The sequence below is a fragment of the Rousettus aegyptiacus genome, unplaced genomic scaffold (genome assembly GCF_014176215.1).
Source record: "Rousettus aegyptiacus isolate mRouAeg1 unplaced genomic scaffold, mRouAeg1.p scaffold_m13_p_5, whole genome shotgun sequence".
Taxonomy (NCBI): Eukaryota; Metazoa; Chordata; class Mammalia; order Chiroptera; family Pteropodidae; genus Rousettus; species Rousettus aegyptiacus.
Window position 1 is genome coordinate 33,829,978 of NW_023416308.1, and position 27,956 is coordinate 33,857,933.

The 27,956-nt window shown below is 34.7% G+C and overlaps 1 protein-coding gene and 1 non-coding gene across 6 annotated transcripts in view; both read left to right on the forward strand.

Annotated features, from left to right (window-relative positions):
• ZBTB44 (zinc finger and BTB domain containing 44) overlaps positions 1 to 27,956 on the forward strand; it is a 62,392-nt gene that overhangs the window by 11,342 nt on the left and 23,094 nt on the right. For 4 of the 5 annotated variants that reach the window (XM_016136958.2, XM_016136959.2, XM_016136960.2 and 1 more), the window contains exon 2: positions 26,207 to 27,277. The exons of the other annotated variant lie outside the window; for it this stretch is intronic. In XM_016136958.2, coding sequence (XP_015992444.1) covers positions 26,260 to 27,277 — 1,018 coding nt within the window. In that variant the 5' untranslated portion in view covers positions 26,207 to 26,259. The remainder of the gene's footprint in view (positions 1 to 26,206; positions 27,278 to 27,956) is intronic. 5 annotated transcript variants of the gene reach the window in all.
• On the forward strand, positions 4,539 to 4,646 carry LOC118603274. The gene has a single exon (XR_004951155.1). It is a non-coding gene; the product is annotated as a U6 spliceosomal RNA (small nuclear RNA).

Consider the following 27,956-nt stretch of genomic DNA (forward strand, 5'->3'; position numbering starts at 1 on the left):
ATCTGTAAATGACTAATTGATCACCTATTGTCCATAAAATACTCTAATGAATAATAGAGCAGTGATGTTTTTGTGGCCAAAAAGGGATGCCCAGTTAAGAATCACTGCACTATAATAATCAGTGTTACTGTTAAGAGTATAACACTTGTAAATGGTGTAGAAATAGCAATGATTAAGAACCTCTGCTGATGTATCCACATGAAGATTTATACACTCATGTTCATAGCAGCTTTAGTTACAATAGCCTTAAACTGGAAACAAAAGTCCATCCATCCATGGTTAAATGGTAAACATATTAGGTATGTCCATACAATATAATAGCACTCAACAATAAGAAACAAAAAATTCTTGAGCCTAACAACACAAATGAATCTCAGAAATAATTACATCAATGAAATAAGCTAGATCAGAATGAAAATATGTATTGTACAATTCCATTTACATAAAATTCTAGAAAAATGAACCTAATCTAAAGTGAAAAGCAAATCAGCGGCTCCTGGAAAGAGGCAAGAGGGAAAAAAAAACGTATAGGGGTCATGGAAATGTTCTTTATCTTGATAGTGGTGATAATATATATGTCAAAACTTATCAAATTGTACATTTTAAATATATGCATCAATTATATCTCATCCACACAAATGATTTTTAAAGAACCAAGTATTATAGATTCCAAAAATATATTGGAATTATCCTTGTAAAGACAGGGTACATACTCTGGTAAACATAAATTGATTTTATATCAAATGCCAGATCAGTAGTCAAGACAAAAAAATATTACAGGAGTTCAGTGGAGGGAAAGGCAGCATAGTGTAATAATAAAATGAGGACAGGATTTAATTAAAGTCAGAGTCCCTGATTTTGAGCCCCTATTAGGTCATTTATTTTCTGTGATCTTTATGTTCCTTGATCTTTAAAGAGTTTCCTTATCTACTTTGTAAAAACCCAAAGAAAATATATTTAAAAACACAGTGTAATCTGAAAAGTGACATCAAATGGAAGGTATTGCTGACATCTAGGGTGGAAGAACAAAATAGAGTAGCATTTGACCTGCTGAGAACAATAAGGAGTAGGTCCCAAAAGGGACCAGAGTGAGGAAGTGTAAATCTCTATGGTATATTCAGAAAATGAGCCAAAATCATTTTGACTGGGACAGCACCCTAAAGCGGAAAGAATATGAGATATATAGCAAGAAAGCTTAGCATCAGGATGTAAATTGCTATTTACTAGCTTTATGATCTCGGGTAAGTCATTTATTCTCTGAGTTTCAATTTCCGTATCAGTCATGAAAGGATAACAGCCTGCCTGCCTTATCTCAAGGATTTTATGTATATAAAAGTGCTGAAAAGAACAAAGTGCTATTAAGAGTTTTTCAGTATGATAACAAAGGCATAAGGTAATTAGCTGGACTCAGATGATTGTGTTTTAGAGGATATTTGAATAATTCAGGATTTATTCAAAGCTGGTGACACTAAAGGCAAGAAAACCATACAGGATGCTGTTTAAGTAGTCTTAGTGGCTAATGGAGAAAACAGGATGGATTAGAGAAAGGTCTTAGTGTCTAAGTGTGTTGGGGAAAAAAGGGAAAGATAGAAATTATATTAGTTTCCTGTGACTGTTGTAATAAATTATCATAAACTGATTGGCTTAAAACAACAAATTTATTCTCTTACAGTTCTGGAGGTCAGAAGTTCAAAATCGGTATCTCTAGGTTGAAATCATTGTGTTGGCAGGTACCCACACCCTCTGAAGGCTCTAGGAAAAAATGCATTTCTTGTTTCTCCCAGTTTCTGGTGGCTGTGGGCATTCTATGGCTTGTGGCCAAATCACTCCAATTTCTGCCCATGTCTTCTCTGATATGTAGGTCAAATCTCCTTCTGCCCATCTCTTCTAAGGATGCTAATGGTTATATTTAGAGCTCACCTGGATAATCTGGGCTAATCTCCCCATCTCATGATACTTAATCACACCTGCAAAGTCTTTGTCATTAAACATTTCACAAATATTAATGTAAAACAGTAAAATCCAGGGATTTGAACGGGGACGTATTTTGGGGAAGTGACCTTTTGTAGTCTACCACAGCAGTCAGAGATGACACCCAGGTTTTATACTTTTTGAAATGATGTCATCATTGGCCAGAGAACTTGAAGAGAAAGAGTACATTTGTAAGAAATGATAAGGAATTCATTTGAACCTGCTTAATTACCTATGGGATGTCTGTATGTGGGTACTCATTTTATGTATCAGAAAATCTTGAATCAAGTGGCTTAAACACTAAGGACATTTATTCAAATAACAGAACAGTGAATCCTGGAGTAAGACAGCTTCAGACTTTGGTTATTCAGCAATTCAGTGACATCATCAAGGAGACCTGCGTTCTCAACTTTTTGCTTTGCCATACTTAAGCTAGTTTTCCTTATGATTCCAAGATGCCCCCCACAATTTTAGGGCTTAAATCCAGGGATAAAAACACCTAGGTAGCTTGTTTAGTGTGACCTGTTTTATCAGCAAGGGGACCTAACCCTAATCCCTGAAGCTCCCTAGCAGGCTCTCTTCCTCTTGGCCAGATAAACATTTAAAACATTTTCTTCACTACCTTTTACCTAAATAGACCTGTTACATCTACACTGCCAATTTGTTAAGGTAGGTAACCCCCCAATCCACCCCCCACCCCCCACACACACATACACACACTATATAGATACTCATCTTTTAAGATTTTTTTAAGTGATAAGTGGATTTTAGTACTCTTTGATGTGCACATTTGAAGATAGGAAACCAACTTTTTCTGGCCTGGGTAGAAGTTTAAATAGCAGCTTTCTTTAAGTTCTTGTCTACAAAGTCCTAACCATCTCCTGATTTAACATTAAAGCAGTGGTTTAGTGTGGTGTGGGGACTCTCCTGGGGATTCCTGGAACCTTTCAGAGGGTCCAAGGGATCAAAACAGTTTCATAACAGTATTAAGATATTATTTGTCATTTCCATTCTTATTAAAATATTTGGTAGAGTTTTCCAAAGGCTACTTGAATGTAATATCACAACAGACTCAATGCAGATGCAGATAAGTGAATTCAGCTGATCTAATAAACCAGACTTTAAGATATTTGAAAAAATCAGTGCCATTTTTTCCAAGAAAATGTAGTTCTTTAAAAAATACGTTGTGATAGTGTAATAACTGTGTATAGTGCCATAGGCTTATTGAGGGGATCACTTTATAAATTATATAAATGTATAACCAATATACTATATACCTGAAACTAATGTAAAATAATATTGAATGTCAACTCTAATTGAAAAATTAAAAATGTGCTCACATCTAATGGGCTTATTTTTAAATACATAAATTTTTACATTTCTAAATTTTAACTTATAACTGTTCGTAGATATAGTTCACATAAGCAAAAGCTCTTTGAGATTTTTGGTAAAATTTAAGAGTATAAAAGGATCCTGACTAAAGAGTTTGAAGTTTTGCCATCTAGTGTTGATGCTACTCTAACCACATACTCTAAAGTTTTTCCATTTCCCCATTTTTCCTTGTCACTTGCTGATTATCATCAATTATGTAACCAATAACAGCATCTCGTAACATTTGTTGTGGGTACTCTAGAATCATTCATACTACTCAATGATTTGTCCCATTCATGGGGGCAGCATACTTTCTCACTCTTTAACATATTTAGCTCTTCATTTTATTTCCACCATAATCACATACCTCTGTTTATTAACACTTTCAGCTTTTTGCACTTATTAACTATGCTGGATTTAGTCATATCCATAACTACCTCAAAACTAAGCAGAGATTGAGCACACTAATGAAGACTAGAGGGCAAAGATTAAATGACCTTGCAAGACCATTATCATCATCTCTTGGTTGTGAGCATAATTAACTCTCTTACTCTGGAGAATGACTTCGATTTATCAATAAACATTCCTAAATAGTAGAGTATCTAATATTTCTAGATTTACCTCTGAAAGGAGAGTATTTGAGGATAGATTTCCAAGTTTTGACAGGAGGCAGGAGGTGGTGAATCAAAAATGAGTAGTAGATTTTAAGTTCTGTGTGACTGGGCAATTGAGAGCATCCATTATTAACAATTAGAAATTCTTCAGTGGAGTATCAGTTGAGGAAGAATTTATGAGTTCACTTTCAGATGGTGAATTTGAAAGATAGCAAAGACATTCAGATGGAATTGTCTAGCATTCTAGCTGGTTATTAGATGCCCAGAATTGAAGTTTAGGAAAGATGATGGGGTTAGAGATTTGAGATGAGTTGATATGAGTCAGAGAAGACAGTACAGTTAAGAGTGTGGCAATTATGAATTATTGAAGTATTTGTCATTAGAGTTACTTCATTTTCATTTAATTCATAAACATTTATGAGGGATGAGTAAGCAAAATGAATTATATATTCATTGTCTATAAGCAAGAATGATAATGAAAAAATTTGCAGTAACATATAATGTAATTATATAAATTTTATCTACATATTTGTTGCCTTTTAGTAAATGTGGGGTAGAGAGTCAGAAAAAAAAAATCCAGATATGCTCACTTGGGCAGCACATATACTAAAACTGGAACAATACAGAAGATTAATTAGCATGGTCCTGTGCAAGGATGATACACAAATTCATGAAGTGTTCCATATTTTTTTACTCAAGATTACTTCTCAGCATCAAAGCTTAATTTTTAAAAGTGAGATTGAACACAATTATTTTCCTGATATAAAAATGAAAATCTTTAATATATTTAGATGGATGAACAAATTTCTTATATACTTAGTAAAACCCTTTAGGGAATAGGAAGCCAAAATAAAGTCTGATGCTATTTGCATTTGTTCCCTGAAGTTCTTTTGAGTGTTGTCAAAATCTGGCCTTGTCAAAGAAAAAGTTTTGGAAAGAGGTAATGGTACTGGTTGCACAACAGTGTGAGTGTATTTAATGGCACTGAACTGTACACTTAAAAATGGTTAGGCCGGCAAATTTTATGTTAAATATATTTTATACAGTTTTTTCTTTTTCAAGTGGCCTTGCCAGGGTGTTTGGTATAGTGGTTAGCCTTCTAAAGTGGCCTCGCCCATAGAGGTGTATCAACACATATGAACATCTGTCATGTGTCATGGCTAAATAAATTAAAATACTGATAATTTCCAACTTGGAAAAGAGAAATGTGAACAGTTTAAAGTGGTAACCACCCATATTCAAAATGGTAACTGTGAAATGCCAGAATTTTATGGTTATGATAACTTCCATCAAATAATTTAAGTATTCGAAGGCTGCGAAACCAGACGACCTCCAATATTCCTCTCTTCCTGGAGATTCTTTGAATTTGTCAATAAACCTTGCTTTCATTAGTTTAAGTAGGGGGTTGAAAACCTGTGGAAACAACCCAAATGTCCAACAACAGATGAATAGATATATACACAATGGGATATTATGCAGCCTTTTAAAAGGAAGAAAATTCTAATACATGCGAAAACATGGACCTTGAAGACACACGCCAAGTAAGCCAGTCACAAAGGGTCAGATATTGGATGATTTTACTTATATGAGGTACCTAGTGTAGTAAAATTCATAGAGACAGAAAATAGTGTGGTTACCAGAGGCTGGGAGTATTCCACTTTTTTTTACTTCTCAAAATCATCTTATGTTTATTATATATGTTATATACATAGCACTTAACTATGCTAATGGGAGAAATAGAAGTATATTTTATCTTGGCTCAGAATCAAAAGTCTCTTGCCCATTTTTTCATTGAGTTTTCTTACCATTTAGTTGTAAGAGTTTTTTTTACATATTCTGGATACAATTTATTTGACATGTGTAATTTGCAAATTTCTTTTAATGTAATGTTTTCACAGAGCGTAATTTTTTTTTAAATTTTGATGAAGTCCAGTTTGTCATTTTTTTCTTCTGATTGTGCTTTTGCTTTAATGTCTACAAACTCTTTTCCTAACCCTTTACCCATTGCCCAGTCATAAAGGTTTTTTTCTATCTTTTATAAATGTTTTGTAGTTTTAGCTTTACATTCAGATCTGTGATCCATTTTGAATTAATTTTTAGATAGGTTTCAGTCAAGGTGTTTTTTGTTTGGGAGGGAGGGTGTATATAGACGTTCATTTGTTGCAATATTTATTGAAATGGCTATCTTTGTTGCATGGCTTTTGCACCTTAGTAAAAAATCAGCCATGTTTGCGTGGATATATTTTTGAACTCTGTTCTGTTGCATTGATCTCTGTGTCTATGCTCTGGCCAATACCACTCTGGATTACTGTAGCTTTATATAATAAGTCTTTAACTTAGTGTGATTGTTGTAATTTTTCCATTTTCAAAACTGTCTTGTCTATTCTAGTTCCTTTGCCTTTCTGTATAAATTTAAGAATCAGCCCATCTATATCTACAAAAAATCCTGCTGTAATTGTAACCATGTTAACTCTCTAGATCAATTTGAGTAGAATTGACATCTCTACTATATTGTATCTTCAATACATGAACATGTCTCTTCATTTACTCAGTATCACACCCTCTAAACCCTTATTTTTGCTGCATCTCATAAATTTTGATGTGTTGTTTTTGTTCAGTTCAACATACTGTCTAACGTCCCTTGAGTCTTGCTCTATGATATATTATTTAAAAGTGTGTTGTTTAATTTCCAAGTGTTTGGGATGTTTTGTTGTTGTTAGCTTCCTGTTATTGTTTTTTGTTTAATTTCAAGATTAGAGAACATACTTTGGAGACTATGTTAATTCTGTTAGTGGATGGAATGTTTTATAAATGTCACTTTTATCCAGTTGGTTGATGGTGTTCAATTCTATATCCATCCTAATTTTCTGTGTACCTGTTCTATCCATAGCCGAGACAGGAGTGTTTTATCCAGATAAAATTGGGAACTTGTATTTCTCTTTTAATTACTGTCAGTTTTTGCTTCCTGTATTTTGAAGCTCTCTTTTAAAGAATATGCACATTTAGAACTGTTTTACTTCTAACTCAATTGACTGATTCAACCTTTCTTTTGATTAGTGTTTGCATAGTGTATGTTTTATCCAGCCTCTTCCTTTTAACCCACCTAAAATATATTTGAATTGAGTTTCTTCTAGGCATAATATGTTTGAAAGATGGTTTCTCTCTCTCTCAAATCCACTCTGACAGTCTCTGTCTTTTAAGTAGTATGTTTAAGTCATTTACATTGAATGTTACAGTGAGTATGGTTGACAGGTAGGGGCTCCCCTTCTTTCACTTATCCCCCAGTTACGGAACCTTGGACACAACATATTGAAAATACTGGGACCTTATTTATCCTTGTTGCAGCTCACAAAGTGGTGATTTCATCCAGGTAAGTCAAGCCTAGAAGGCCTCTAGCTGCTGTCCCCACTTCATCAAGCAGTAAGTTCCTAGAGCAGGGGGATTTCTGACAGAGAAGCTTGCTGTTATTTCCATCTCTGACTGCAAACCTCTATCTCTGATTTTGCCCTGAGGGAGAAGCAAACAATAAAACAGATAGCTCCTAATCTCTTCCCAAAACAGCATAGTGTATAGAACTTCAGGGCTACAGTTGGTGTCAGGAACAGTTTGTGTTGAAAGGCAACTGGGAGAAGATTGAGGATTTAATAAATATATAGCCTAGACAGTATGCTGGTTAGTCTGCAGGAAGATCCAGAGAATGAGACAGCTGGGAAGAGACTTCCTGTGGTCAGAACAGATATCAAAGAGGGTTCTCAGAAACTAGTCCTTCAGAGAAGCCACAATTTGAGTACTTTGTGGAGCAATTTGTGTCCCAGGGCATTGTCAAAAAACAATAGAGCAATTAGTGGAATTTAACACTTAGGTGTGTTTAGAGAAAGAGAATGAGCCCTGCCAGTATCACTGTAAATCCAGGGTAACTGAAGATGCACCTCTCTGAGGAACAGCTGGTACCTAAAAAATAAACTAGCAAATGTCAATGACATCCTGAGAAGTAAGGTGTGGGTACAGTAACTGGAGTTGCTATAATACATTATTGAATACATTTAGTTTCCCAAAAAAGTATGAAGCATGCAGAGAAACAAGAAAGTATGATCCATACACTGGGGAAAAAAGCAGGCAACACAAAAATTGCCTGTATGAGAGAGACCAGACAACAGATTTAACAGAAAAGAATTTCAAAGTAGCCATTATAAGTATGTTCACAGAACTAAAGGAAAGCATGATTAATAAAGGAAGATAAAATGACAATTTCACATAAAATAGTATCAGTAGTAAATAGAAATTCTGGAATTGAAAAGTACAATAACATTTAAAAATTCACTAGAGGGACTTGACAGTAGGTTTGACTTGGCAGAAGAAAGATTTAGCAGACTTGATCAGAGCTCAATAAAGATTATGCAAACCAAATATGGGAAAAAAGGATAAAGAAAAATGAACAGTCTCAAGAAAATGTGGACCACCATCCAGGACCCCAACAAAAATATAATGGGAGTACTAGACAGAAGAGATAGACATAGAAAAAATATCTGAGGAAACAACAGGAAACTTCCCAAATTTCTTCACAAATAATAACCTATACATCGAGAAAACCCTATGAATTCCAAATAAGAAAAATGCTAAGAGATTTACAAACATACACATCATAGTAAAAATGTTGAAAGGCAAAGACAAGGAGAAAATTTTGAAAGCAGCAAAAGAAAAACAGCTTGTCATTTAAAATGGAATCCCCCTCCCCAAGTAAGAGTAACAACTGACTTTTAGAAATAAGAGAAGCCAGAAAGCAGTGGGAAAACATATTCAAAATACTCAAAGGGGGAAAAAAACTCAAACAAGAATCCTATACTATCTTTCTAAAATTAAAGCAAAGATTTTCCCAGATAAATAAATTAGTTTCTTGCTAGCAGACCCACCTTACCAGAAATACTAAGAGAAGTTTTTAAGGCTGAAAGCAAATGATCCCCTAGATAGTAATTCAAATGCATACACATAACCAAACAGAACACTGGTATAGGTAAATAGGTAATTATACCAAATGGTAGAAATTAGTATATTTTCTTTCTCTTCATAACTGATTTAAAAAGCAACTTACAAAAATATGTGCCTTATGTAATGTTGGGACTATAACATAGACATGTAATGGATATGTAATATATTTGCCAATAATGCCATAAATACAGAAGGTGGGAGCAAAGCTGTACTGAGCTACACAAATGACTACAACTGGTAAAATGATCATTGTAACAAAGTATTATTGTGTTTGTAGCATTAATATATATAGTATAGTACATATATATATATATGTATAGTACTAAAAAGGAGGAAGGTGTAGAGCCATATAAGAGTAATGTTTCTAAGATTAGGATGGTAAACTTGAGCAACCACTGAAAATATGACTCAAGAAAAATGGAAAAAATATTAAAATGATAAATTAGAAAATTCTCACTGGCTGGATTCAAGATGCCAGTGTAGGAAGATTCTGAACTCAACCTCCTCCCATGGACATACCAAATATAGAGAGCTACATATGGATTGGCTCCCTCTGGAAAAGAAAACTAGCTGAACAGCTCCTCCACAACAAAGGGTAAAAGGACCACATTGAGACTAGTAAGAGTGTCAGAGGCATGGTCTCACAAAAATCCCACCCCCATCATGATGACCCACAGTTGGGAGGGATCTCACAAATACAGAGCTTCTTCCTGAGGAGCAAGGAGTTTGTGTCCCACGTTAGGCACCCCAGTTCTTGGAACCTGCACTAGAGAGATAAGCTCGCTATCTGGCTTGTAAATCAACAGGGCTTATGTCTAGGATACTCAAAAGGCTGTGAAGAATAGACAGTCTGCTCTTAAAGAGCTTATTCACAAACTCAGTTATCCTGGGACCCAGCACAAAAGTAGCAGTTTGAAAAGGGTCTAGACCATATGTGAAGGAGATTCATTAACTAATCTTAAAGCATTCACTGGAGGCACAGGGGCCTACTGGGTCTTCCTTTAAGGATGGAGACACTAGTGGGCACCATTTTTGTGCTCTCACTCCACCTTGCTGGTACTGACACTGGTGGGTGCCATTTTTACACTCCTACCTTGGTAAGGCCAGCTGGCGTGCCTAGCTTCAGATCCAGCCTGTGGAAGTCACTGGATGCACACAATCCACACAGGGGATGCCCCTTGAACACCTGGCTCTGGTGGTCAGAGGGGCGTCGTTGCTCGGCCCCAAGGTACTGAAACAATCAGCCAGTTCTTAGCAAGCTGCCACCGCAGGGTATGGTAAAGACAACAGACTGAAACTTATCCTCATTCTACCTATGAAAAAAGGCCTATTTGCTTATTTCGGAGCTTTAGCCTGAGGGGCAGGCTTCAGGTCTACCACACACCTAAAGGCTATGGAGAATCTCCCAGGGAAAATAGACCAAAAGACACCATATTTGCACCGTCTCTTGGCCATGCAGCACCTTTTTAGAACCTCCCTAAAAAGAGTTTATACATTTGTCTGGAACCCTGATTTTTACAACCGTATTAAGGGGACACCTTCCAATGTGCAGGTCTATAGATGAGCAGGATTATGACTGTATTCTAACAGGACTGTATAAATTCACATGCTTTAAAAGCTGCTACATGAGAATTTAGCTTCCAGTGAGCCCGAAACTAATTACTGACTGAGATCCCTCCCTTTGGAATACTGACAGGGCTTGGCACAGCATCAACAACTAGGACCTATTAAGAATAAATCAGGCTGCTTAGACAATCAGAAAGGTTCCAGATTCAACCTAGCACTAGGGTAAGATTGGACAATAAGGTTCAATGACTTCACAAGGCCACTTCAAGACTGGGAGAGGTAGCTCCCAGAGAAACATAGGGAGTGAGGCATAATGAGGAATCAAAGGAATGTGTTCGAAACAAAAGAGCAAACTAATCCCCCCCCCCCCAGGTGTGGGGGGGCAGGGAACTTAATGAAACAGAGAAGTAATTTTACCTGATAAAGAGTTCAAAGTAAGGGACATAAAGATGCTCAGTGAACTCCGGGAGAATGTATGAACAAAGTGAGAACTTCAACAAGGAGAGAAAATTTGAGAAATTACCAGACAGAAGTCCCAGAGTTGAAGAATACAATAACTGAACTGAAAATACATTACAATATCAAATGAGATGATACAGAAGAACAGATCAGTGATCTGGAAGACAGGGCAGTGGAACTCAGCCAAACAGAGTAGAAAAAAGAAAAAAAATAATGTTTAAAAAAAAAATAGCTTAAGAGACCTATGGGACAACCTCAAGTGGAATAATATTCTCATTATAAGGGTCCCAGAGGGAGAAGAGAAAGGGGCAGAAAACTTATTTGAAGAAATAATGGCTGAAAACTTCCCTAACCTGGAGAAGTAAACAGACATCCAGGTCTAGGAAGCTTAGGGATTTCCAAATAAGATAAACCCAAAGAGATCCACACCAAGACAAATTATAATTAAAATATCAAAAGTTAAAGAATCTTAAAAGCAGCAAGAGAAAAACAACATATTACATGCAAGGGAACCCTCATAAGACAATAAGCTGATTTTTCCAACAAAAATTTTGCAGGCCAGAAGGAGTAGCATGATTTAACCGGAGTACTGAAAGGAGAAAGCTTACAACCAGGATACTCTTATCACACAGAAAAATTTTCAGTTCTGTCTAGAATTGAAAAAATTGTTATTCAGATAAGCAAGAGCTAAAGGCGTTCATCACTGTTAAACCAGCCTTATATGAAATGTTAAAGATACTTCTGTAAGCTGAAAAGGGCACTAACTAGTAACAAGAAATGTATAAAAGTAAAAACCTCACTGGTGAAGGCAAACAGTAAAGGTAGTGGATTTGCCACCTATAAAATTAAGCTTAAAAGATAGAAGTACTGCCATGCAGTGCTTAATAATAACAAATAAGTTCCGAAAAATACATCATTAGGCAATTTTGTCATTGTGCAAACATTACAGTGTGCGCTTTTGCAAACCTGGGTAGTATGACCTGCTACTGTAATTGTATATGCTATACTTTTATATGAGTGGCAGTGCAGTAGGTTTGTTTACCCCAGCATTAACTTCAAACATGTGAGTAATGCATTGCACTGCAACATTTACAGTGGCTACAGTGTCACTAGGCAGGAGGAACTTTTCAGCTCCAATATAATTTTATGAAAGTACCATTGTATATGAGGTCCATCATTGACAGAAATGTCACTAATAAAATTAACTATTAAGGTATACATAAAATAAAAAGATGTAAACTATGACATCTAAAACATGGTAAAAATAAAGAGTTTTTAGAATGTATTCAAACTTAAATTGTTATAAAAAAACTTCTATATATAGGCTGTTATATCTGAACTTCATAGTAGCTACAAAGAAAGAGAGTAAACATAATGCTAAAGTAAGTTATAAAACCACAAGAGAAGAGAGGAATTACGAAAACAGTCATAAAAATAATTAACATAGTGTCAGTAAGTACATACCTAGCAATAATTACTTTAATTGTAAAGGGACCGAATTCTCCAATCAAAAGATTATGGTGGCTGAATAGATTTTAAAAAGAAAAGAAAAAGATTCATCTATATGTTGCCTACAAGAGACTTCAGATCTAAGGATACATGTAGACTGAAAGTGAAGGGATGGAAAAAGGTAATCCAAGCAAATGGAAACAAAAAGATAGTAGGTGTAGCTATACTTTCATCAGACCAAATAAACTTTAAAGCAAAGACTAATATAAAAGACAAGGGTATTACATAATGATAAAGGATCAATCCAACATGATATATTATTTGCAGGTATTCCCAACATAGGAATACCTGAGTATATAAGGTAAATATTAATAGACCTAAAGAGAAAAGTAGCAGTACACAGATAGTAGGGGCCTTTAATATTCCACTTACATCAATGGATACATCATGCAGACAGAAAATCGGTAAGGTAAGCATTGGCCTTAAATGACACATTTGACTATATGGACTTAATGGTTATATACAGAACATTCCATCCAAAAGTGGCATATGGAGCATTCTCTAGGCTAGATCACATATTAGGCCACAAAACAAGTCTTAATAAATTTAAGAAGATTGAAATCATGTCAAGCATCTTTGACTACGGTGGTATGAAACTAGAAATCAATTACAAAAAGAAAACTGAATATCACAAATACGTGGCGATTAAACAGTGTGCTCCTGAACAACCAATGGATCAGCCAAGAAATCAAAGGAAAAATCAAAATACCTGAGACACATGAAAACTGAATTACAGCATTCCAAAATTATGGAATGCAACACAAGCATTTCTAGAAAAGTTCATAACAATACAGGCCTACCTTGAGAAACCAAATCTCAAACAATCCAACTTTACAACTAAAGGAAATGTTCGAGAGAAGGACAAATGAAGCCCAAAGTTAATAGAAGGAAGGAAATAGTAGAGACGAGGGCAAAAATAAATGAACTAGAGACTAGAAAAACAATAGAAAAGATAATGAAACTTAGAACTGTTTCTTTGAAAAGATAAACAAACCTTTAGCTAGACTCACCAAGAAAAAAAAAAGGCTTAAAAAAGTAAAATTAGATTATGAAGAAATTATAACTGATACCAAAGAAATACAAAGAATTATAAGAGACTACCATGAATAATTACATGCCCACAAATTGAACAATTTATAAGAAATGGATAAATTCCTAGTAACATACCATCTTCCAAGACTGAATGAACCATGATGAAAAACATCTGAATAGTCATGGTTCTAGAAAAGGCATTGAATCATTTATCAAAAAACAACAAATAAAAGTCCAGGACCTGATGGCTTCACTGGTGAATTCTACCAGGCATTCAAAGAAGAATTAATACCTATCCCTTTCAAACTCTTCCAAAACAATTGAAGACAACACTTCCAAACTCATTTTACATTCCCCTGATGCCAAAACTAGAAAAGCACACCACACAAAAAAGAGAATTACAGGCCAATATCCTTGATGAACATTGATGCAGAAATCCTCAACAAAATATTAGCAAACTGAATTCAACAATATTAAAAAGGATCATTCACCATGATCAAATGAGATTTATTCCAGAATGAAAAGATGATTCAACATCCACAGATCAGTCAACATGATACACCACATTAACAACGAAAAAAAATCATGATTATTCAGTAGATACAGGAAAGGCATTTGAAAAAATTGAGCATTCATGATGCTCTCAAGAAAGTGGATATAGAAGGACTATACCTCAATATAATAAAGGCTGTATATGACAGACCCACAGGTAACATCTACTCAACAGTGAAAAGCTGAAAGCTTTACCGCTTAAGATCAGGAATAAAACAATAATGCCCTCTACTTTTATTCAATGTAGTATTAGAAAGTCCTACTCATAGTAATTAAACAAGAAAAAGAAATAAAAAGGATCCAAATTGGAAAGGAAGCGGTAAAACTGTTTGCAGATGGCATGATACTTTATGTAGAAAACCCTAAAGATTCTACCAATAACCTGTTAGAACTAATAAATGAATTCAGTCAAGTTGCAGGATATAAAAGTCAGTATACAGAAATTAGTAGTGTTTCTCTACAATAATAACTGTCAGAAAGAGAAATTAAGAACATCTCACAGTTGCATCAAAAAGAGTAAAATACCTAAATAAATTTAACCAAGGAGGTGAAAGACTTGTACACTGAAAACTATAGCACATTAATGAAAGAAATTGGAAAAGACAAATAAATGGAAAGATATCGTGTTCGTGGATTGGAAGAATTAATACCATTAAAGTGTCTGTATTGTCCAAAGCAATCTACAGATTGAGTGCAATTTCTATCAAAATTCTAATAGCATTTTGCATAGAACTAAAACAAAGAATCTGAAAATTTATACGGAACCACAAAAAGCCATGAATAGCCAAAGCAATCTTGTAAAAGAACAGAGTCGGAGGTATTATGCTCTCTGATATCACACTCTGCTACAAAACTATTGTGCTCAAAACAGTATGGTACTTGCACAAAAAAAGACACAGATCAGTGATGGAACAGAATAGACGAATATATTTAACAATGTGATCAATTTACAAAAAAAGAATATACAATGAGGAAAGAAGAATCTCTGAGATAAATGGTGTTGGAAAAACTGAACAGTTACATGCAAAAGAATTAAACTAGACCACTATCTTAGAACATACACAAAAATTAACTGAAAATTAACTAAAGACTTGAGTGTAATAAAACCTGAAACCATAAAACTCCTAGAAGAAAACGCAGTAAGCTCTTTGCTATTAATCTAGGTTTGACGTTTGGAATATGACTCCAAAAGTAAAAAATAAACAAGTGGGACTACGACAAACTAAAAATCTTCTGCACAGTAAAATAAGACATCGACAAAATGAAAAGGCAGCCTGAATGGTGGAAAATATTTGTAAATTATCTGTATAATGAGTTTAACATCCAAAATATTTAAAGAGCTTAAAACAACTTAATAGCAAAAACAAACATACTTCTAAATAGTGGGTCAGAAAAGAAATCAAATAGGAAATCAGAAAACATTCTGAGGTGATTGAAAATGGTATGTACAGTATACCAAAATTTATGACATCCAGCTTTAGCAGTGCTTAATTAGAAATGTATGTCTGTAAATGCCTATATTAACCAAAAATAAAGACCTCAGATCAACCTTCCACCTTAAGACACGGTAAAAAGAACAATCTAAATCTATAGAAACAGATGGAAGGGAATGATAAGGATTATAAAAGAATACAGTGAACAATGAACCATTGAAAATGAAATTAGGAATACAGTTCCATTCACAATAGCACTAAAAAGAAATAGGAATAAATTTGACAGGAAGTTTAACACATACTCTAGACACTGCAAAATATTGTTTAAGGGAATTAAAGACAGTCTAAGTAATGGAAAACCACCCCTTGTTCATGAGCTGGAAAACTCAACATTGTGAAGTGGCAGTTCTCCCCAGTCTAATCTATAAACTGAGCACAATCTCTACCAAAATCCCCACTGACTTTATAGAGATTGACAACCTGATTCTAAAATTCATATAGAGTTGCAAGGAACCCAGAATATTCAAAACAGTACTGAAAAAAGGATATGGAGAAAATCAGAATTTTCATACATTTTTGGGGCAATGCAAAGGTACAGCCACTTTGGAAAACAGCTTGGCAGTTTCTCAAGAAAGAGTTACCACAGGATTCAGTTCCACTCCATACATATATGTGCAAGAAAATTGCAAAAGTATGTCCACACAAGAACTTGTATATGTTTATAGCAGCATTATTCATAATAGCCCAAAGGTAGAAGCAACCCAAATGTCCAACCGATGAATGGATAAAAAAAATGTACTATACCCATAAAACGGAGTACTATTCGTCCAGGAAAATTAATGAAGACTGATAACATGCTACAACTTGGATGAGTCTTGAAAGCATTATGCTAAGGGAACAAAGCCAGCTCTAGTCACAAATTATATTCTATCCATATGAAAGTCCTGAATAAGGAAAGTTAAGACAACAAAAAGTAGATTAGAAGGGTGAGGTGTGTTGGGGAAGGGGAGTTGATAGCTAATGTGTACAAGGTTTCCTTTTTAGATGATGAAAGTGTCCTAAAATTGATTGATGATTATTGCACATATCTGAATATACTAAAAAACGTTTGAATTGAACATTTTAAAAGGATGGCTTGTTTCGGATGTGAGTTATCTTAATAAACATGTTTTATAAAATACATAGCCCTGTTATCACATTAAGAATTAACAATACTTTTTTGACATTCTGAAATGGTCAGAAACAAATTTCCAATTAACTCACATTTACTTTTTATACATTGATTTTTTCAAATAACATGCACACAGTCTTACTGGTTCATAAAATCTTTTGCTTTTTTAATCTACATGTTCCCTATTTTAGTTCCCCATTTATCCTTTTTTTTGCCTTGCTGTTTATTAGTAGGAAAAACCAAGTCTTGTTCTGTAGAGTTTCTCACTGTCTAGATTTTGTTGTTTGCATTGCAGTGGTGTAGCTTAACATATTTCTGTCACCTCTATTTCCTGTGGATTGGTGGTTAGGTCTGGAGATTTGAGCAGATTTTGTTCTTTTGAATGTCTTATTGCTGCTCTCTTTTTGTGAAGTTATGTCATTGAAGATCAATGCCTCTTCATAGTAGGAAGAGTGCAAAATGGTGATCCATTAATTCTGATTCTTCTTCGTTTATTAGCTGGACTAATTCTATGAGCTACCTCTTTCATATTTCGATTACCTAGAAATGACATTTGTATCGGAAATTTTTTATTTCTCCTTTTTTAAGAGCAGTTTTCAAGATAATTTAGTTCAGAAGTATCTTTTAAAGGTGATAGATTGGCTTTGTCTTCATTTCTAGTGTGATATGAACTCATGAATCTTAAACATTTTGTGTATTTCAGTTTATTATTCCGTTTTTGGCCCTTGAGACCCTCCTCAAATTGACTTGAGTTTTGACTAACCCCCCGGTATCTTTGATAGCTACCTTGCTCTTTGGTAAGATGTTCCAGGTGGACATTTAGTGACTCAGAAGTATAATCAGCCATTTCTCTAAGGTGCCATGGTTTCTTTTAATGGGAAAAATGGAATTTGGAAGCCAGTCTGGGTTCTGGGGATATTCATTCCTGAGGATTAACTACATTATGAGTTCATGCTGATGCTTTTAATTCAAATTCAAGACTGTAAGGTCAAATTGCAACTTTTCACCTTTTAACCACTGATTATAAATGTAGGCACTTTAAATAGCCAGATCAGATAGAAATTTCATGACATATTTATCCATTCACATATTACATTGCCTCTTTTGTGTGTATTCTAAATACCAGACAGGATCAAAAGATAAATTAGGCACCATAAAATGTTTTCACTGAATCCTTTTGCTCTTCCTGCACTAAGCTTACAACTTGCATTTCTGCCCTCTTATTTCTGCCCTCTTCTCCACACATTCTTCAGATGTCTTCAGCTCCTACATTCAACAGAATGAAATTTATAAGTGACTTACATAAAATGCAGTATTTAGGTCCAGCTCTAACCTCTTCCCTGAACTCTAGACCAGAATGGACAACTTCATATATAAAGTTACACTCCGGTATTTCTCTCTGAAGTATTTTCAGATTTAGCATGACTAAAAATATTTATTCATTATTAATCTCTACCAAAACTAGTCCTTTCCCTCATTCTCTGTCTTTGGTTAAAATACTATGTACTCAATCATCCATGCTGGAGACCCAGGGTCAGATTCTTCTAGCTACTCCCCTACCATATCCTCAGTAGACTCATGCCCAGATGGCTTTACCTCCTAAATATTCTTAGGGGTATTTTCTCCTCATTGACACTTGATTTGGTTCAATTTTATCATATACTTGCACTGCTGTAATAGACACCATTAAATCTACCCTTTATATTGCCACCAGGATAATCTTTTCAAATTTTAGATATAACTATACTATTCCCCAATGGCTACCTATAAGGTCCTTAGTATGACATAAACATAAGTGAGTGATCTTGAACAAAGTAATATTCTGAGTCTCAATTTCCTCCACAAAATTAGAATATTATTCATCTTACCTCAGGTTAGATACTATCTAAAGCTAGTGTTATGTCTGCTACATAGTAGACAGTCAACTAGTACAGACAACTTCATATATAAATTTCTATGTGGATATACCTTTTATAACACTATATTTTTCTCCTTAGCCTTTTCTGTCCTTGATTGGTTTTAATTAGAATATACAGTGGGAATGACATTATCTAGGTTCAGTTTTAGGGTAATTCAAATCTTGTCTCATTTGTAAACATCCAGTTTCGAGATGTGGCTGGGTACTTAAACATACAAATTATTATTAAATATCATGTTTTCCCATCCAAAATTACTTTCAAGGTTAGCAGTTTCTCATTACTTTCTCTTTAATTATTTTAGGCAGCCACGTCACTTTATATGCTGAGAGTTACTACTCCATTTTAATCGCAGATCCTCTGATAATTCTTCCCATGAACTAATCTTTATAGCAAAATGTACATAATTAAGATGTGCTCTGTCATATAAGAAATAGAGTAGACATTTTGAAATTCGATCTCCATTTTTATTCACATCTTTTCTAGGGTAATAATAGTAGCTAACATTGAATGGTTACCTTGTACTAGGAATTGTGCAATTTAATCCTCTTGATTGTCTTGAAAATATAATTTTCCATTATTCCTGTTTTACATATGAGTAAACTAAAGCAAATGAAGGTAAATTAACTTGACTAAAATTTAATGCCTGACCAGTAAATAGAAGTATTGGAATTCAAAAAGTAAGATTTATGTAACTGATATCATTATCTTTTAACTAGGCTTATACCTTATTTAGCAAAAAATTTTCAACCCAATTACAAAAAAAAATCATAGGTTTTTTTTTTTTTCTCCTTCAAGTTTATATTATTAGCAATTACCTCTTTCATAAGCATATGTAATATCCCATCAATAATTTGGAATCAGAGGAGGAATGGGAAGAAAACTATTTCTGAATTATTAGTTCGAATTACAAACTATTACACAAATATATTTATGTCACTCTTAAATGTTGCATAACCTCTGCACTAGTAATTGGATTTAAGTAATATTTATCTTCTCAGTAGTTTTAAATGAGCTCCAAATATATAACTACACACATGCATATTCATCTACACACATGGAGAGAAATGAGATATTTCTTTAACAGTTATCTAATTTATAAAAATTTCAGGTTATCCTTTCTGGCTTCTGAATGATCCATATTATGTATGACTTTTTAAAATAGTGTAGTTTATCCCAGACTTTGCCTCAATATGTGATATTGCATTATTTTCAAGTTATATTTGTCTAGTTTCCACAGATGTGTGTTGGAAAATTCATGTAATAAATACATAGCATGCAAGGCATTTTCCAGTCTATTCTTCATCTTTCTCTCATCCCATACCTCCAGCTATATCAGACTTTTATATGTGTAACCATTCCATTGAACAAGTTTGACTTACAGAAGGTACTCAGAGTCCATTTAGTTTTTGTCTTCCACTGTCCATTTCAGTTTATTCTACAGTGTTAGTTCTCCCTCCAGCTCCTTGAAAGACACGTCTTAATAACTTTGCTGGTCACTTTCAGGAAACATTACTTTCAAGAACTAATAAATGTAACTCAGAGTCAAAGTTTTCTCACCGCAGGCCTGAAAGTAGAAGTGAGGTTGTTTGACTTCTTTTTTCTTTCTCCCCCCCCCCTTTTTGCCCTTTTACTCCTCCTCTTTGCTGACTATAATTTCTGACCCCTCCAGAATTGAGAGAGGCAAGATTTGAGTAAGAACAAAAGGTCTTTAATAGTTGTAATAGCAGCAGCAGGAGCAGCCAGTGTTTATTTAGGATTAATTTTGTGTTTGGTCCTATTACAAGCACTGTATATATGAAGCCAATTAATCCTCAGAACTCTCTGAGATAGGTTCTCTTCTTTATTGTACTGCTGGAGAAATTAAGATACAGTTTAGTGACCTGCCGAAGGTCACAGGTATAAATGGCAGAACCAGGATGCAAACCTTCTCAGTCACTGCACTATTTTGCTTTTATATACTGTCGGGAAATGGTAAGCAGTCTTCCTAGTCTAAGCCAGAATTTAAATCAGACTCATACCTTTCAGATTTTTTAAAAATGTGGCACATTTTCCATAGACCTGAGACAAATAGCAAACATGCCTCAACCCTTTTCCTGGCAGTCACTCTCTGCAAAAATTCTTTTCTAATGTTTAACTCTTTGAATGTTGAAAGTAGTGTGACTCAAGGTTGAAAAATAGTTTTCCACCAAATCCTTGAATAAGTGGCCTTGCACTTCACTTTGTAATATGGTATCCGTTGTTTGGGGCCTCTACCCAAACGAAGATTGAAATGGTTTATTTTAACACCCTGTTGCACATATTCTCCAGATATGTTGTTTAATTTCTTGCCTTTATACCTTTGTTCATACTTAAGGTCCCTAGATTAAGACTGTCACTTGCCCTGAAGGCATGTTTCCTCTTTGAACCATATCATCCTAGTTAAACTAAGCACTCTTGATGGCCAGACTTATTTAAAGACACAGGTTTATTGGAATGCAGCGAATGAACACAAAACTTTATAGCCTTTCCATTTTCTTCCTCTTCATCTCATTTTTATGAGAGAGAAATCAGCAAATACATTAAATGGTGCTTGGTTTGCTTAGATCAATTCTAAATGTCTACTGTTAGTTGTGATTACTTTGGGGAGAAAGTATATGAAGCAACTTTATATTTGAATTTTTAGCTCTCGTTATAGTCAAGATAACTTTCAGAGACCTTGCCTGGCTGTCTTAGCACAGGCTATTATTCCTTTTATCCTTTCTATCATGTGTTTCAGACAGGGAAGAGTCCCAGATTGATCATTTTGTCTTCTCATATTAGAATATTCAGTGACCTTTGTACATTGATTCAGCTGGAAATCTTTAGGGGTTTCTTTTCATTTTCTCCTTCACATATACATTTACCTGCATAGAACATTTGAAGGGACATTTGTGTAATGGATTGTTTGATGCTTGAACTGACATTGCCTTAGAATATCTTATAGTGCCTGTTTACGACAAGTTATTGGTACAGCACACACATTGTACGAGGAGGCACATCAGAATGGAGCCCTCACTGAGATCCTGTATCATCCCATGGTAGCCTGGGACTCACTTCGGCTTCATCACCTGGCAAAATTTTACTTTCATTATGCCTTGCCCTCTTCCACCTTGCACACTGAGAATTAAATATTTCATTCGTTGCTTTCACATAACACTGCAGCACACCTCTTGTAGTCTTAGACACTTATGTCTTCATAAATACTGTCAGCTTATTGAGGTCAAGGACAATATTCTATTTGTACTTGTGTTCTTCCCTTCACATAATAGAGTGCCTCACATCTAGTAAGTCAGTTATTGATGATGTAAACAAAATCGTTGATATGATTTGTGTCAGAATACCTAATTTAGAGGATAGGGGGTGGAGGAGGGGAAGAAGTACACAGGGAAAGGGAGTCAATTTAGGGGATGGAGGAGGGTGAAGTGGGTAAAGGGGATCAAATATATGGTAGCTGGAGGAAACTAGGCTTTGGATGGTAATCACACAATAGAATATATAGATATCAAATTATAATGTACATCTGAAAATATATAATTATATTAATCAGTGTTACCCCAATAAACTTAAAAGATAAATTTTTTTAAAGAATGCCTGACTTAGTCTTAATAATATTTGTGTCCAGAACAGGGAGGTAAAAGTACTGAAGTATGCTCAGTTATAATCTTACTATACCTATTATATTGTGTGGAACCAGTTATAAAGGAGTATTGAAAAGTGGAGATTGTTCACAGCAGAGCAACCTGGATAGCAAGGATATGAATCAAAATTTTTTTCCCTGGCTTTATTGAGATATGATAGACAATAAATTGCTCGTATTTACATTGTACAATTCAGTGAGGTTATTTCAGTTATAGTTGGCATGCAATAATATATTAGTTTCAGTTATATAGCATATTGATTAGAGATCTGTATAACTTACAAAGTGATCACCACACTAAATCCGGTACTCCTCTTTTTCCTTACATATTTATTACAACATTATTAACTATTTTCCTTATGTTACACTCTATAGCTCCATGTCTATTTTGTAACTATCCATTTGTACTTCTTAATCCCTTTGCCCTTTTCGTTATCCCTCACAATTCCCCTCCTATCTAGTAGCCCTCAAAATATTCTATCTATACGTCTATTCTGTTCTTTAGATTCCACGTGTACATGAAATCATGATATTTGTCTTTATCTGACTTATTTCATTCAGCGTAATACCCTCTAGGTCCATCAGGGCATTATCTTTTTTCCATCCCCTTTTTTTTAGTCTGTGTGTCTTTTAATCTGAAATGAGTTTCTTGTAGACATCGTATATAGGGGTCTTGTTTTCTTATCCATTCAGCTGCTGTATCTTTCCTTGGAGCACTTAATTCTTTTCTGTTTGAGGTGCTTGGTGATAGGAATGTAGTGATTAACCATTCTTTATTCTTGTTTTTGATACATATTTTTTCTCAAAGAAGTCCCTCTTAACTGAATCAAACTTTAAGGTACACTAAAAGGGATTAGAGTTATTTAGTTTAAAGAAGAGAAACCTTAGGAAAGAGGGGAATGTGATTACCATATTCAGTTTTTGAAACCCTTTTCAGGGGGAAAGAAAAAGTAGACCTACTCTGTATGACTTTAGAGTTTGAACTAAAAGTACCTGAAACCCCAAGGTTTCATAGCAGTATGCTGTCATTATTGTTGCTGTTGTCATTTTAAGAAAAAGTTTGTTTAATGTGCAAAAAAGAATAAATACCCATACTTCTACCAATGATTTTCTTAAATATGAGGAAAGCTACTGTATATCCATGCAGACATTACTCCATACACAGTTTCAGAATGATCATTGTAGGGAATCCATGCATATCTACTTAAGACCTCATGTTCTCTTGCTCTGTGTATGTATACAGATAGACACACACACATATATTTCACAAAGATGGGATCATAGTCCATTTTTCTTTGATCGCGTTATCACTAATGTGTAATAAATAATAACTACCACTATTGAGTGTTTACTATATGTCAGTAATTGTGCATTCATATAATACTCAGAACCAAACATTTTTCCTGGTCCAGTAAATATTCATCTTTGACATAATTTTTAATTGGTGGCTATATTTTTGAAGCATTTGGTATCTTTTTTATCTAACTTACAAAAAGTATTTCCCCAAATTTGCTTTGTTTTGCATCATTTCAGTATCAGTTGACTAGTGTAGAACCAATCTTAAAGGACTATTGAAAAGTGGAGATTGTTGACAGCAGAGCAATCTGGATATCAAAGATACGAATCAAATTTTAAGGAGTTATTTATTTAAAGTTATTTATCTTAGATAAAATAAATGATGTACATAGCTGTTTTTTTTTTTTGCATTGGAAAAGTACTATGATTTAAGAGTTAGAAGACTCAGTTTTGCTTGTCATTTGGGTAGTCACTTAACTTCTCTGAGCATTAATTTTCTTATCGTTGTCAAAGGGCTAATATAAACCTCCCTGACTTCACATAGAGGGTATAAAAAGAGGTTAGAGGGAAAAAAACTGATCATTGTTAGATTGGCTAACTTCACAGTATTTGAGAATGTCAGTTCTTTATATTTTTAGTAAATAAATGTAAAATCTGATGACAGCAAACCAGCTGTCTTTTTTTAAAAAGAAAATTCCAATTAGTTGATTGATTCCTAAGCATTTTTTAAAAAATAAATTTACTTCCAGAAAGGTTGTTTTATTGTATTAGTAATAAAAACAACAGTAACTGCTTTTATCTGTTGAGCTGTCATAGAGTGCCAAATACTGTGGAAGTATTTACAACATACATTGTTTCATTTAGTCCTTATAAACAGCCTTGGAGGAATCGTTGAGGAGAGAATTCAGGTCTATCATGTTCTAAAATCTGAACTTTTAATGATCTAATCTATATTTACTCACTTTATATCCTAAAAGAGGCAGTAAATGGCATTGAGGTTAAGAGTATACAGGTTCTAGAGCCAGCCTGCTTGGATTTAAACCCTGGGTCTGCCACTTAATAACTTTTTTACTTCAGCAAGGTAATTACCCTTTTCTTTCAAACAGGGATAATAATGCTCCTGCTGATAGAGATGTCATAAAAATCAAATAAATGATCAGATGTGAAGCATTTAAAATAATGTCTGCCACATAATCGTCATTATTTACAAACTTATTATTTAAAACTATGCAGCTCAATAAACAGTTCATAGACTCCACCGATTGGGCAGTCGGGTGAACTAGTTAGGGGGAATTTTTGTTTGTTTTGGGTTTTTTGTATGTGAAGTTTTCCATGAAGAGATTTTATTTATTTTTTATTCAATTTATTGGGGTAACATTGGTTAATAACATTATATACATTTCAGATGTACAACATTATAATTTGATATCTGTGTACTTTATTGTGTGCTCGCCACCCAAAGTCTAGTCTCCTTCCATCACCATATATATTTGATCCCCTTTACCTTCCCCTGACCTCCCTTCCCATCTAATAACTACCATCTGTGTTCTGTATCTGTGAGTTTGTTTTACTTGTTTTGTTCATTCGTTTGTTGCTTTTTGGTTTTATCCCACATATGCGCAAAATCTTAGTTTTTGCCCTTTTCCACCTGACTTGTTTCACTTAGCATAATACTCTCAGGATCCATTCATATTGCCACAAATAGTAGTATTTTTTATGGCTGAGCACTATTCCATTGTATATATGTACCTCATCTTCTTTATCTAATCACCTGTCGATAGGTTGTTTCCATGTCTTGGAAATTATGCTGCAGTGAACATAAGGGTACATATATTTTTACGAGTGTTTTCAAACTTTTTGCATAAATACCCAGAAGAAGGATTGCTGAGTCATATGGTAGTTCTATTCTTAATTTGTTGAGAAAGCTCCATACTGTTTCCCAGAGTGGCTACACCAATTTACATTCCCACTAGCAATTTGTAAGGGTTCCCTTTTCACCACATTCTCTCCAACACATGATATGTCTTGTCTTACTAGTAATAGCCACTCTCAACAGGTGTGAGGTGGTATCTCATTGTGGTTTTGAATTGCATTTCCCTAGTAATTAGTGATGTAATATGCGTCGCTGATCTGTATGTCTTCCTTGGAAAAATGTCTCTTCAGATCCTCTGTCCTCTTTTTGATTCAGGTTGTTTGGGTTTTTTTTGTTTTGTTTTGTTATTGTTGAGTTGTGTGAGTTCTTTATATATTTCAGACATATAAAGAAGTATACATACTACTTTATCAGAAGTACCATTTGCAGAAATCTTCTCTCATTCGGTTAGTTGCCATTTTTTGTTTTCTTTTGCTTTGGAGAAGTTCTTTAGTTTGATATAGCCCCATTCATTTATTTTTGCTTTTGTTTCCCTTGCCTTTGGAGTTATGGTCACAAAAACCATCTCTAAGACCAATGATCATGAGCTTAGTGCATATGTATTTTATTGTTTCAGGCCTTACATTCAAATCTTTAATCCATTTTGCATTAATTTTTGTGTATGGCGTAAGATAATCTAGTTTCATTCTTTTGCATATGGCTGTGAAGTTTTCCCAACACCATTTGTTGAAGAGACTTTCCTTTCTGCATTGCATATTCTTGGTTCCATCAATTAATGCTTATTGTATGTATTTTTTAGGTCATTTCTGATTCATTTGCATCTTTGAAGAGCATCTGTAGAAGAAGGAAAAGATGGGTGTGAAAACGTTTACTCATAGCTCCTCTTCCCACAGCCAGGAAATGCTTGGAAAGCTAAATATGCTGCGAAATGATGGACATTTTTGTGATATCACTATACGTGTCCAGGACAAAATCTTCCGGGCACATAAGGTGGTACTAGCAGCTTGCAGTGATTTTTTTCGCACCAAACTTGTAGGCCAAGCAGAGGATGAGAACAAAAATGTGTTGGATTTGCATCATGTTACAGTGACTGGTTTTATACCCCTTTTAGAATATGCTTACACAGCCACTCTGTCAATTAACACAGAAAATATCATTGATGTTTTAGCTGCAGCCAGCTATATGCAAATGTTTAGTGTTGCTAGCACCTGCTCAGAGTTCATGAAATCAAGCATTTTATGGAATACACCTAATAGTCAACCAGAAAAGGGTCTAGATGCTGGACAAGAAAATAACTCTAACTGCAATTTTACTTCTCGAGATGGAAGCATTTCTCCAGTGTCTTCAGAGTGCAGTGTGGTAGAAAGAACCATTCCTGTCTGCCGCGAATCCCGGAGAAAGCGCAAAAGCTACATTGTTATGTCTCCTGAAAGTCCTGTAAAGTGTAGCACGCAAACAAGTTCTCCCCAGGTATTGAATTCTTCAGCTTCCTACTCAGAAAATAGAAATCAACCAGTTGACTCTTCTTTAGCTTTTCCCTGGACTTTTCCTTTTGGAATTGATCGAAGGATTCAGCCTGATAAGGTTAAGCAGGCAGAAAATACCCGGACTTTAGAATTACCTGGCCCATCTGAGACAGGTAGAAGAATGGCTGATTTCGTGACCTGTGAGAGCACAAAAACTACCTTGCCTTTGGGTACTGAAGAAGATATCCGGGTCAAAGTAGAAAGGTTAAGTGATGAGGAGGTCCATGAAGAAGTATCCCAGCCTGTCAGTGCATCTCAGAGTTCACTGAGTGATCAGCAGACAGTGCCAGGAAGTGAACAAGTCCAAGAGGACCTTCTGATTAGTCCACAGTCTTCCTCTATAGGTATAATGTCTTCTGTGTTTTTCATAATGTTATAAAGTCAATTCAAGCATTTTTAAGTACTTACTAGATAAAAAGTTTTGTGCTAGGTCTTATAGGAAATATTAGGAAGAATAAAACATGATAACTGGATTTTTTTACGTGCTGCTAGTACTCTAAATTTTTTTCACAAGTTATACATTGGGGAAGAAAGAAAATAGTTGAACGGTATCTGATTGGACAAAGGCAGATACAGATATAGATGAACGAATTGTGAATTACTTTGCAAAAAATACCAGTTTAAAAAAGTCCAGTTAGTGTTTTATTCTATATTAAAATATTGTTTGGGAACTTAGCATGTGCCAAGCATTGAGTATACATGATAAAAAATGAGTTAGTTGCTGCATCTGAGGAATTAATAGTATAATTGAGGAAGCAGATGTATAAATCAACGGTTAATAGTAGGCTAGAGATATGCACAAAGTATTGCGGCTCCATAAGGGGAAAGAGCACCTTAATACTATATATTTGAGCTGGATCTTAATAAGGAAGAATTTGCCCAGGTGAGGGAATGACATCTCTTCAAAAATGTGTAAAAGCACAGAGGTGTGGAAGAGCATTGCATGTTTGGTATGCAGTGAATATAATGCAAAATGGTGTGAATAAAGGATGGAAGCTCTCCAGCATGGAAATTAATGGGAGA